This window comes from Tympanuchus pallidicinctus, unplaced genomic scaffold, assembly GCF_026119805.1.
Source record: "Tympanuchus pallidicinctus isolate F22 unplaced genomic scaffold, pur_lepc_1.0 scaffold4, whole genome shotgun sequence".
In the NCBI taxonomy this organism is placed as follows: Eukaryota; Metazoa; Chordata; class Aves; order Galliformes; family Phasianidae; genus Tympanuchus; species Tympanuchus pallidicinctus.
In genome coordinates, this window is record NW_026294758.1 from 30,147,959 (window position 1) to 30,160,126 (window position 12,168).

A 12,168-nucleotide genomic window follows, 5' to 3' on the forward strand; every position below is an offset into this window, starting at 1 on the left:
CCCCCGCCCCGCTGCGTGCTGAGGTCAGGCCGGGCTGTGGTGCAGGCACGGCGGCGGCGCTCGCGGGAGCGGAGCTGCGGCGCGGCCGGGAGCGGCTGCGTCCCGCGGGGAGCAGGGGCGTCTCGGCGGCGGGGAAGCCGCCGGTGCGCGGAGCGGAGCGGGGCGACCGGCCCGCCCGCCCCGCCGCCCAGCTGCTCCATGCGGGCGGCGGAGGGCGGGGGCGGCGCTAGGCGCTGAGGGGCCGCGGCCGGCGGGGACGATGGCTAAATGGCTGAATAAGTACTTCAGCCTGGGCAACAACAAGACCAAGAGCCCCCCGCAGCCTCCGCGGCCCGACTATCGGGAGAAGCGCAACGGTGCTGGCGGCGCGCCCCGCCCCGACGGGCCGCCGCACCTCCACCGCCACCAGCACCACGCTTCGCCCGGCTTCCCGCACCGCCACCTGCGCGACGACACCAGCGAGCTGCTCCGCGCCTACCGCGCGCAGAAGGACCGCGACTTCGAGGACCCCTACAGCGGGCCCGGCTCCTCCTTGCGCAAGCTGCGCGCCCTGTGCCGGCCCGAGCCCTGCGCGCCAGACGAGCCGGGCCCGGCCGCCCCCCGCGCCTTCTCCTCCGCCTCGTGCGGTGCCGCCGCTTCCGCGCCCGCCGGCTCCCCGCTGCTCGCCCGCAGCCAGAGCGAGCGGCGGCCCGGCACGCCGCCCGAGGTGCGGTACATCTCCCCTCGGCATCGCTTGATCCGCGTGGAGATCGGCGACGGCGGCAAGTTCGGCCGCGGCGGTGAGCAGCTGGCGGCTTCCGCGCCCGCCAAAGAGAAGGTGAGCGCCGGGCCCGGCCCTGCCCTCCGGGGCTGGCTGTGGAAATGGGGCCGGGGAGGCGTTCGTCTGGGTGAGCTGCTGGGATGGAGGAGGCCTTTGTGCGTGGTGCGGATCGTTGTGTGCGGGGCAGGAGCCTCCGTGGCGGTGCCTGTGGATGCCTACCCCGCCGACAAGCTCTGGGGCGTGTCGTGGAGTCATAGAATCGCTGAGTTGGAGAAGACCTCTAGGATAACTGAGTCCAGACATCAGCTCACCCTCCCCATGCTCATTCACCACGTCCCTCAGTGCCATATCCACGTGGGTGTTGAGCACCTCCATAGTTGGTGACTCTACCACCTCTCTGGGCAGCCTTTGCCCTGCATCACCATTCTGAGAAGCAGTTCTTCATAGTATCCAACCCAAAACCTGTCTTTTGCTAGTACTCTGGTATGTCTTAGAGTAGATGTGCTGTGGAGGAACATGGACTGTGTCGCCCGTTCTCAGAGCGTACTGTGATTATAATCACACTGTATCAGCTCAGCTTCTGGGGTGACAGCAGGCCAGGGCCAAAGGCTATTGAGGGCTGCTTGGCCTCCTGGTGCTGCAGTGTGAGTGGCAGGGAGTGTTCCAGGTGTGGTTGTAGTGGTTTTTTCTTCCTCTCTCCTTTCCTACAGTCGCTCACTGCCCCTTGACAATTTTGCACAAGTCAGGCTGTGTACCAGCATCGTGCTTGTTTTGGCATGTGAGGACTAATTAGTTGGTAAGATCTCGAGAGCAGGGTACAGGCTGTTCTAAGGTCTGCATAAGCTGTAACTGTGTACAACATTAGAAGAGGTTTTCTTTATGTGTTACTAATCCTCTGCAAATCTGCGTACTTCAGTGCTTGCTACAGGCTTTGGCTGTAACTGCTGGAGGAGGTCTTTATCTAACATATATTTACAGGAAAAATTTGTGTCAGAAAAAGAGTACTCCTTGCTTTCCTTACTGGGGAAAAAAAAAAAAAAAAAGCCATGCTCTAACTTCTTCACCTCCTTGTTCACTGCTGAAGGTGAGGTTGTTCAAAGTCCTGTGTTACAACAGCACAACACTTCCCTGGACATTTATGTCTCCAGCTGACAGCTGAAGCAAGCTCTGCAGCCACTGGCTTGGCTGCAAATGCTCTCTTGTCTTTCGTAGTGTTCTCTACAAATATTTACAAAAACACTGTAGGAACATTGCTGGGAAGGTTCCAGGTGCAGGAACTCAGGTTACAGGGGAGGCTTAGGAGAGGCTAGAGTAGCTCTGCTGTTGTAAGTACTGTGCCTCTTTCTTTAAGTACATTTTTTTTTGTTGTGGTGTGTGTGTGTGTTGAAAATCAGTTTTTCTGCAGTTTGTAAATTGGCTTGTGAAACTTCAGCATTAGAGTCTCATCACAGGAATTCTAAGTATGTGCTGAACTTACCAATTTAAATTAACTGTGGGTGCATGTTTAAGTATGTAAAAGGATTGAATTGAGTGGTAACACATTTCTGCAACAACGTGATAAATTATATCCTGTCCAGGTGGAATTACCAATGTATCAGTTTGTCATGATGATGACAAGATATTAAAACACTAGCATTTATTACACAGTCTGTCACTTTACAGGTAGCTCCTGACTGGAAGCAACTTCTTTCTCGGAAGTGAACCATCATTAAAGTTACAGTCTCAGTGTATTCACTCTTCTGTCAATTACCTGTGTTCAGACCAAGTGCTCTCAGGCAAATACTTCCAACAGCCTTACGCTGTAGGAAAAATAACTGCTTTGCTTGGGGCAAAACTATTCCAAGTGCAACTGCTGTTCTTATGTAGAACAGGATTTACTACTATTATCTTTATATTTTAGGCCAACTGATTCAATCTGCAAAATGGAAATAACATCTGTTTCAAGTAACCCTCTTTGCCAGCTTCTGTGATTATAAATGTATGCTGCTGGTTCTAAAATTCGCTTTGAATAAGCAGCCTGCACTTCTGTAAGATAGGATGATTCCCCAGAAAAAACAGAGTACTCATACTGCAACCACATTCCTTCTGGTTTTGAGAGAGAGTATACATGCCATGCAGGAAGTCTTAGCTTTCTGAAGAGGCAGATGTGCTTATCCTCACCTTGCCACAAGGTTTTTTTCATGTTCAGATGGAACTTCCTGTGTTCCTGTTTGTGGTCACAATCTGTTGTCCCGTCAATGGGCTGAAAGAGCCTGCCCACCTCTGGCTTCATTCCTGAACATTAGATATTGGTAATCTCGGTCTTCTCCAGACTGAACTGTTCCAGGCCTCTTTGCCTTTCCTCAGAAGAGAGATGCTCCAGGCTCTTAATCATCTTTATAGCCCTCCACTGAACTCTAAGTTCCCTGTCTTGAACATGGGAGTCCAAAAGAAACCTCATCAGGTCAGATCAGAGTAGGAGGATCACCTCTCTTGACCTACTGGCCACGCATTTTGTAATGCGCTCCAGGACACTATTGACCTTGGCCACAGGGGCACAGTGCAGGCTGATGGCCATCCTGTTGTCCACAAGCTGCCCAGGTCCTTCTTTCCAGAGTTCCTTACCTGTACTAATGCATGCAGTCATTTCTTCCTGGCTGTGGTACTCTGTACCTGCCCTTGCTTAACCTTATTAGATTCCTCTCCACCTAACTCACCAGTCTGTCCAGGACTTGTTGAATGGCAACACAGTTTTCTTGTGTGTCAGTCATTCTTCCCAGCTTTGTATCATTGGCAAACTTGCTGAGAGTGCTTTCTTTCCCTTAAACCTGGTCACTGATGAAGATATTGAACAAGGCAGGGCACAGTACTGACCTCTGGGGAGCACCAGTAGTTACAGGCCTCCAGCCAGACTCTGTGCTGCTGAGCTCTACCAGTCAGCCAGTTCTCAATTTACCTCACTGTAGATGTCCACTCATCTATCTCACATTTTCTAAGCTTACCTCACAAGAGTGTTGTGGGAGACATTGTTGAAAGCCTTGCTGAAGTCAAGATATGCAATCTACTGCTCTCCCCTTATCTACCTGGGTAGTTGCAACTTCCTAGAAGGTTGCCAGTTTGGTGAGGCATGATTTTGCCTTGGTGAATCCATGTTGACTACTCCTGATAACCTTCCGTGCTTTCTCTTGCTTGGAGATGATATCCAGAACAAGTTGCTCCATCCCATTCTCAGGGATGGAGATGAGGCTGACTGGTCTGTAGTTTCCCAGGTCCTCATTCTTGCCAATTTCGAAGACTGGAGTAACACTGGCTATTCTCCAGTACTTGGCCACATCTGCTGTTCTCCATGACCTTTGAAATAGAATAGAAAGTGGCTTAAGTCACTTCTGCGAGCTTCTTCAGCACTTGTGAGTGCATCCCATTGGAGTTCATAGATTTGTATGTGTTGAGTTTGCCTAGATGACCTCTGACCAGATCCTCCTTGACCAATGGGAGTAGCATAACTGAAGTACTTATATTATGAATGAAAGAAAATAAAATTGCTGTATAAGGCTCTTCTCACAGAAAGATATTAGTGTTTAATAATCCAGGAGTGTTCATTAAAGTCTTGTGGTCTGTTCCAGCACCTCTAATCTTTGTTTTTCTTCTTTTTGAATATACAATTATAATGCTCTGCTTTCTTTTACAGAGAACTATGGTTTCCCACAAATTCCATGGGTGGTTTTTCAAGCTTTGTTTCTGATGTCTGGGTAGGACTGCTGTGGGTTAAACTTATGAGAGATTCTGGAATGGGTAGTAGATCTAGGAAGATGCCTGTTCAATGTACAGGTTTAGGTTACATGTAAAGGACAAATGGCAAAGTGTAAATAACAGCAAACTAGATAGTATAAATTTCTAGGAAAATGATAAACCAGATAATCTGAGTAGTAGAGGAGATACATACTAAAAGTAATGGCAAGCCTGGCTGCATCTGGCAAGATTGCAGACATAGGCTGTAAAAGTAACCACAGAGGTGTAACTCATCTGGGCTTGAAGAGCCTTAATAAGCAGAGGTAAAGATGCTGACTGAAGCCAGATTGGTAGCAGGCCGTGCACATATAATAGTGAGGTGAACAACCTTCACAAGAAATACACAAGGCAGGGTGTCATCACTGCCAGGTATCTTTGAATTCAGAATGGTTTGTGGACTTATTTACCTAGGTGGTACAATCAGACATATTTGAGGGCTTTAGCAGTGATGTGTAACTGAAAGCAAAGGAGATTGGGCAAGGTTATAATTTGTGGCAGATTTATCTGAATAGCTCTAGTATAGATGATAAGGAATGACTAGCTTCTGTTTTCAGTGTGGGCCTGGGAGAAGTTAAATACTCGGTTCTCCTGGAGCAGAAAAATGAGGTTAGGTGAGTTGGAATGGCGTGTGCATACACAGCAGCTTCCAGGTTCACGCATCTGTGTAAGAATGGATGTGAGACTCAGCTTGCCATCAACTCAGTGGACAAACCTGTTAGTAAAGAGTGAACTGATGTCCTCTAAGTGATCTTTTTTTCTGGTGTTAGTCCATGAAAGTAGTAATACTTAAGCGTATAAAAGGTTGTTTTGTATGTTTTCTTACCTAAATACTTATATGTGTCTTTGGATCTGAAGAGCTATTCAGACAGCAACACTCCATTGCAGTAAGTTCTTAGTGTTTAAGAGGTGGACCTGTAGTGTACTTGTCTTGTAAAAGATGATTATTTCATAATAATGAGCAATATTTTTCCCTCTCTGTGTGCTGCAACTAGAACTGCGTAACCAATCTAGTGTGTGCAGAAAGCATTGCAAATTGTAATATCCATTTCTGCAGAAGAGACTGTGAGAGAACCTATAAATGTCGCGTGGCAGCAGGAAACTATTGAAGGCAGTATAGCTGCTGACTTGATTTCCAGAGGTCTGAAGGCTTATGTGAATCCTGCATTTGTGCAGGAAGGGAAAACTTAGTTTCCATGGAATCCATCTCAGAAGTGTGTGGTGCAGAGATTGAATGCTAGCTAAGTGTGAGGGCTAAAGTTATGTTTTGCATCAAACATCTGCCTTTCTTACATTACAATAGGCTATGGAAAAGCTGTTTGAACTTTCCAGCATTAACATCTGTGTATGATTAAAACCTTTTAGTTTAGAGTTTTACATTGAGAAAATGTAAATGTTGAGAAGATGTTTGTTATATTTTTGTATCCAGGTCTGAGCTGTATTTGGTCTTGCAAGTAGGAATAAGTCAGGTGTATTTAACAGAATCTTTCAGCTGGCATTTCAACATATCTAAGCAGTGTTAGGGTTATTTATTTCAGGTATATACTTCTCAAAGCTTCTAAGTTTCTGATGAGACTCTGCCGTGTTCCTGTGTTCAGTCCATTTCAGCAGATTGTCGGGCTGCCATTCTTTCCAACGGGCTGTACTCTGAAGCTTACCTTCTCCATGTGGTACTTATTGCCATACGGCTCTGACTTTAAGCCACATACCTGAGAAGAAGATACCGGAGGCTGCTGGTCTTGTGAGTCTTCGAGAGTGGCTTGTGCAAGGCTATACAAGCTATATTTTTTCTACGTATCTCACGATGCTATGGCAGTAAGACCCTGCTAGAAATGTGTTCTTCTAGAAATGTGAGCACCATGATCAAGGGATTATCAAGAGTCTTACGGTAAGATACTTAGTTGTTACCTGAACCTGTGGAGTGCTAGAAATTTTAGGTCTGTTACAAATATTGAGGTGGCCTGTTTGGGTAGAAGTGGGCCTGGCTTCTCATTGTATTGCCCAGCTGGGAACCATCTTAGGTCTGGAAATGATCATATTTTCATACTCTCGGACAAAGAGAATTGAAGCAGAAAAAGGCTAGCTGAAGGGAGTTTTGAAGCTGTTGGAAACATGGAGATGGGAGAAGGGTGTGGTGATCTCCTGAAAGAGCATGGTATGTATACCTTTACAGTTAACAGATCCAAAACACTGAAAGCTCCTCAGTTACTTGATTCAAACAAAATGACCAACTTGCCCTTTTTTTGAACTCATTATTGAATCATTTACTGGAAGACTTTTACATGTTCCATGTGGCCTCATTCTGAAAAGGGCTAATGTTACAGCAGTGGACCTTTGTCCAGTTTTAACCCCCTACTGTGCAACATCAGTATCTAATATACATGAACCATGCTCACCTGGTGCTCAAGAAGTAGAAAAATATGCCTGCAGTGCTCTTTTGCATGTTCCTTCTGTTGCTTTATGAGGAAGCAAGCAAGACTCGTGTATATGCTGGGATATTATTCCAGTGGCCACTCTGTTTCTGGTGATGGTAGCTCTGATTTGTCATGTGCTTAATCTCTGCACTCATGAATTGAGGTGAACTGCTTATTCCCTTTGTCTCATCCTATGAGGATGAGACAGAATATTAATTGGGAGGTTGAGGCTGCAGGTTCTAGACAAAAACTCAGACAAAATTGTTTGCTAAAACTGCTTGTGTCTTTCCTAGAATTGCCCAGTGTAAGGTTTTTGATTGCATCTTTAATCATAGACAGTTCTGTCTTGATTTTATGTGCCTGTGCTCTTGCCAGACAACAGGGTGTGTGCTTTTCTGTTTCTCCAGGCTGTATTCTGAACATCCTGTGGCCTAAGAGCTGACCAGTATGTGTGCTGGTAGTCTGTGCTTGGTGCTTTGATTTTTTTTTTTTTTTTTTGTCTCCTCATCTGTATTCATAGTCACATTTTCAAATGGTTACCAAAATACATGAAGTTGGCACCAGGACTTCATCCTTTATTGCAGGCGACAGAGTTATAGAATAGATTAGGTTGGAAAGAATATCTCAAGGATATCTAGTCAAACAGTATTATTGCTGTGGCTCTCCTCTTTGCACTTTCCCTTCAGGTATTTATATAAATTGATAAGATCTTCCCTGAGCCGCCTCTGTTCCAGTCTGAACAGTTCCTTAGTTTTCTTGGTGGCCCTTTGCTAGACTCTCTCCAGTGTGTCTTTGACTGTTCTCTACTGGGGAACAGTGAAACAGTGCTCCAGGAGTGGACTCACCAGGGCTGAGTGGGAAGGAGGGCTCTTCTCCCTTGTCCAGTTGGCAATGCTTTGCTTCATGCAGCCCAGGTTATTATTAGTCTTCTTTGTGTCAAGGACACTTTGTGGTTGGTGTTCAACTTCATGTCCACTAAGATTTCCAGATTCCTCTTTGCCAAGCCTTTTTTCGTCTGTGGGCCCACAGGCAGGTCTTGGCACCTGGTTCCTTCCTAGGAGCAGGACTTGAAGCATCTCCTTGTTAAACTTCACGTTGTTCCTATCAGCCCATTTCTTCAACCTGTTGATGTCCCTCTGGATGGCAGCACAGCTCTCTATTATATCAACCTCTCCTCCCAGTTGAATCTGCAGACTTGCTGAGAATATACTGCCCCATCATCCAGACCATTAATGGAGATGTTAGACAGAGCTGGACCCAGCATTGACCCGTAGAGCGTGGAGCAGAGTGAGGCTAGGCAGATAATATTCACTCTTCTTCTTGTATACGAGGCCAGTCATCTTCACTTCTTGACCATGGTATTTTATTTCTAACTGAAAAAACAGCAGAACTACTCATAGCTGCTGTGGCCTGCAGGTACTTGTGTTGCTTTCTCAGAAGGGATGGAAGCCAGCATAAGGTGAATAACTTGTTAATCTTTAACTCTTTAAAAAATAGTTGTGGTCTGTTTGGCATGAGTGAAGAATACCTGCTGAACTACTTTGTTTTTTTTGTAGCTGAATTCCAGACTTTGAAGTCAAGCAGTAATGCTTGAATTTTTTTGTGTGATTTTGCAAAAATACTGGTTATTGAATTACCAGTGACTACAGTAATCTTGAAAGTATTAAAACATTTAATAGGCTTCATGTATGGGAGGGGTATGATGGTGACCACTGAGGGGCTTCAGCCACTTACAATTTATTATGTGATGGTTATTAAGGATGGTGCACTATATGCTGCTGAGGTACCACAGGAGGAGCATCTTTGAAAGATTACTAAGATCTTTGCTCTTCTGAGATGGTCCAGGATGTATTTTAATTTTGCATGGTTTTTGGTTTTTTGAGGCTTTTTTTTTTTTTAAATAGAGCTACTCTTCAAAGAAAATCACAACAGTGTGACAGACATAGTTTTGAAGATCTGACATGCACTGTCTGAATGAGATATGATGGACCCAGTACTGTGTTACCTACTTACTCTGTGAGTAGTTTCTATGGACTAATATTGTAGAGATTGGTAAGTGCTGCATTGCAGTGGATCCTCCTCAAGTGATGACTTAAAGAAAGAGATACTAAAACAAGTAGAAAGCATTGGTCGAGCTTGCTCCTCTCCTGTCTTCCATCCTCTGACATGTTTGCGTTAAATAACATGGTTAGCCACAATGCTTGCCACAATTGTCCAGCAGTCAGTGTAAGACTTGAAATTCATTTGAGAAGCTGTTCTATGCCTAGCAGACACACAAAAGCAATGCAAAATTGACGAGACAGCAGCAGCAGTGAAGAAGAGAAGCTGAATGATTAGCCAAATAGTGGGGAAAAAAATATATATATATTTTTCCCCACTATTTGGCTAATCCTCCCTATATATATATATATAGGGAGGATTAGACAGCTTGAAGGTGGATAAGGATCAAAAGATATGACCTGCCACATGCTCCAAGATCGTGGTTAAACAGTTGAGAGCTACCCAAAGTACTTACTGCATTCTGTCTTAGGAAGAAAAAATCATCCCCAAAGCACCAGCCAAACGCTTTTGATTTTTCCCACCTACACTCTTGTCATGAAGCTCACGTGGGAAGTTCTAGTAGGGGACTTGGAGCAGTCTCTGGAGGCTGGGCCTCCTGCATAATACAGCACTGAAAATGAATGGATAGCTGATTTGGCCTGTTCATCATTGTGGTTCTATGTGTATTGAAAGGTAAATTGATGAGTCTCATAGTCTGGGTTGTCTGAAGTGCAAGTGCACAGGTGTTGTTGAAAAGTTTCCAGCTGGCTTTCAAGGGTGATGGAGAGCACTGGAGGAAACACAGGTGCTGTTAAATTAGGCTTGCTGTCAGTATATTTTCTAAAAGGGTTCTTTGGATACTGAGCAGTGAAATGATACATGAGGCAATACTGGATTTACAGTGATTTATTGTAGGGGTAAAAGACTAGTTTTGCCTTCAGTAAGCTAAGCGCATAATCAGATAACAAATAGGAAAAGTAAAACATTAAGCAATTGCTAAAGCTCAGATTGATGAGATCTCTCACCCCCCTGGGGTGGACTAACAGCCAAATCCATGCTGCATACCAGCCTCACACATCTCCACCAGGATGTGTCCTTTGCTAGGCAGACCCTCCAGTTCAGCTACCAAAATGAGTGGTCTCTCAAACCAAATATTCTTTGTGTGTTCAGACTGGGAGACCTTTTTGCTCACTGGTTTATTCTGTAATCTGTTTTTACCGAGAGAATGGACATGCTGCCTTGCGAGCCTGCCTTGTTTTGGGTTGCTGCACTGAATTTGAATGAAACAGTGTGAACCTTAAAGAGGAACAAAATGGCACATATTATGGTGTGAACAGGCACACTTGACAATGGCATTTGTTGCCATCATTGTGTTACTGAAAGAATTGGAGGAGAGGATGGCAGCAGGTGGGGCATTATTGTTCACTGACACAAAGTTTGGAGAATGTTATGGCAGTGGGCAACTGTTGCTGGCTTGATGTATTCAGGTTGTGATCTATTGTGCAGGAGACCATGTGCTCCTGATGCTGGAGGGAAGGTGTAGAGGGCCGCATGCTGCTGTGATGGTATATGGCTGTGAGGTGAGATACCCTGTTTGGGAAGTGGCTATCTGCATACAGGGCAGAATGGCATGGCAGAGCACTGGCTGTATTTCCTTGGCAAGGTATTAGACTGGAGCTATACTTGGGCTTCTGCGAGCTGCTGGGAGGACTCAGCTCCCACACTGCTGGAGAAAGAGGAGCCCTGCAGCCCCTTTGCGGCTCAGCAGGTTGCTGCCATATAGCTGAGGAATCAGCAGGATGCAGAGATGTCCCTGCAGGGAGATCACTGCACCAGGGGCCTTCTAGGCCCCAGCACTGGCGTGCCCTTTATGAGCTTGCCTTAGGAGTTTCACGGTTGGTTTGCATTTTACTTCTGCCGCATAAAGCCACCACTTAATCTTTCTGTCTGGTGATTGCTGTGATGATGTGTGCTGAAAAAGCCAGCTGGGGGAAAGAGTGAAGAAACGTATTACTGCTGGATGCCTGTTGCTGATTCAATAGTGATGACTTTGACCTCATTCCAGTAGCTGACAAATGCATGGGGACAGAAGAGAAAGCTGCTGCAAATGCAGTGCTTGTTCTCCCAGTCTCTATAGATTGTTCATGTCAGACAGGGGGCCCTGAAGCATTTGGTTGAAGTTCACCTTGCTTCTGTTACAAGCCTTAGCTTACCAGAAGTTTTAGAGGAACGAATAATGTTAATAGTAGTGGTGAGACTTGTCCCTGTGGTTACACTTCTGTCATTGTGCTTGTGTGTTGAGATATCAACTCTAATTGAATCTGATCAAACTAATAAATGTAGCAGACAAGGGTACATGGAGAAGGCATGCTGTTTGACCTCAGATGTTAGTAACACAGTTTGCATAAGGCTGAACGTGTCTAGTAGATATGAAGGAAAATATTACTAAAAGATAATGCAATACTGGGATTTTGCATGGACAGCAAAAGGCAGATGAAAGGAGATTTATTGTCCTGCAAGTTCCAACTTCAGATAGAAGTGAAAAATAAGCGATAGATGCTATGCATTGCTTGTGAAAAGAGTTCTCTAAACTGAACGAGAGCAGAGTGGGAACTGGGGCAAATATCCAGCACAGTCTATTGGACTGGTGCTTGCATGCCTTCCATCTTCAAGGAAACTGTGAATGGAATCCAAATACACACTTGGTGCTTCATCTGGTGCACACATCTTCTGTCTGATCTAAAACTGTTGCTGCAGTCTGTCAATTACACTTGCATTCTTCATTTGTTTTGTCTCAAATGTAGGTTTCCCTGTTGCTGCATATTTAAATAACTTTTTATGTTTTCATATTTAAAAGAAGGCTCTAGGGAGACCTTGCTGCTCTCTAGGACTCACTGAAGGGAGATTGTAGTGAAATGGGGTTTGGCCTCTTCTCACAGGTAACAGTGACAGGGATTGTTCTTAAGCTGCATCAGTGGAAGTTCAGGTTGGATATTAGGAAAAACTTCTCAGAAAGAGTGATGAGGTATTGGCAGAGGCTGCCCAGGGAGGTGGTGGAGTCACCACCTCTGGAGGTGTTGAATGTGGCACTAAGGCACGTGGTCAGTGGGCATGGTGGGAATGGACTGACAGTTGGACTTGGTGATTTTTGAGAAATTTTTCAGCAGTAATGATTCTGTGATTCTGTCA

At 45.5% G+C, this 12,168-nt stretch overlaps 1 protein-coding gene across 1 annotated transcript in view; it reads left to right on the forward strand.

The window, feature by feature from the left end:
- The first annotated feature begins 200 nt into the window (after positions 1 to 200).
- The window catches only part of SHB (SH2 domain containing adaptor protein B), a 71,815-nt gene continuing 59,847 nt past the window's right edge, over positions 201 to 12,168 (forward strand). The window contains exon 1 of the mRNA XM_052701203.1: positions 201 to 817. Coding sequence (XP_052557163.1) covers positions 260 to 817 — 558 coding nt within the window. The 5' untranslated portion in view covers positions 201 to 259. The remainder of the gene's footprint in view (positions 818 to 12,168) is intronic.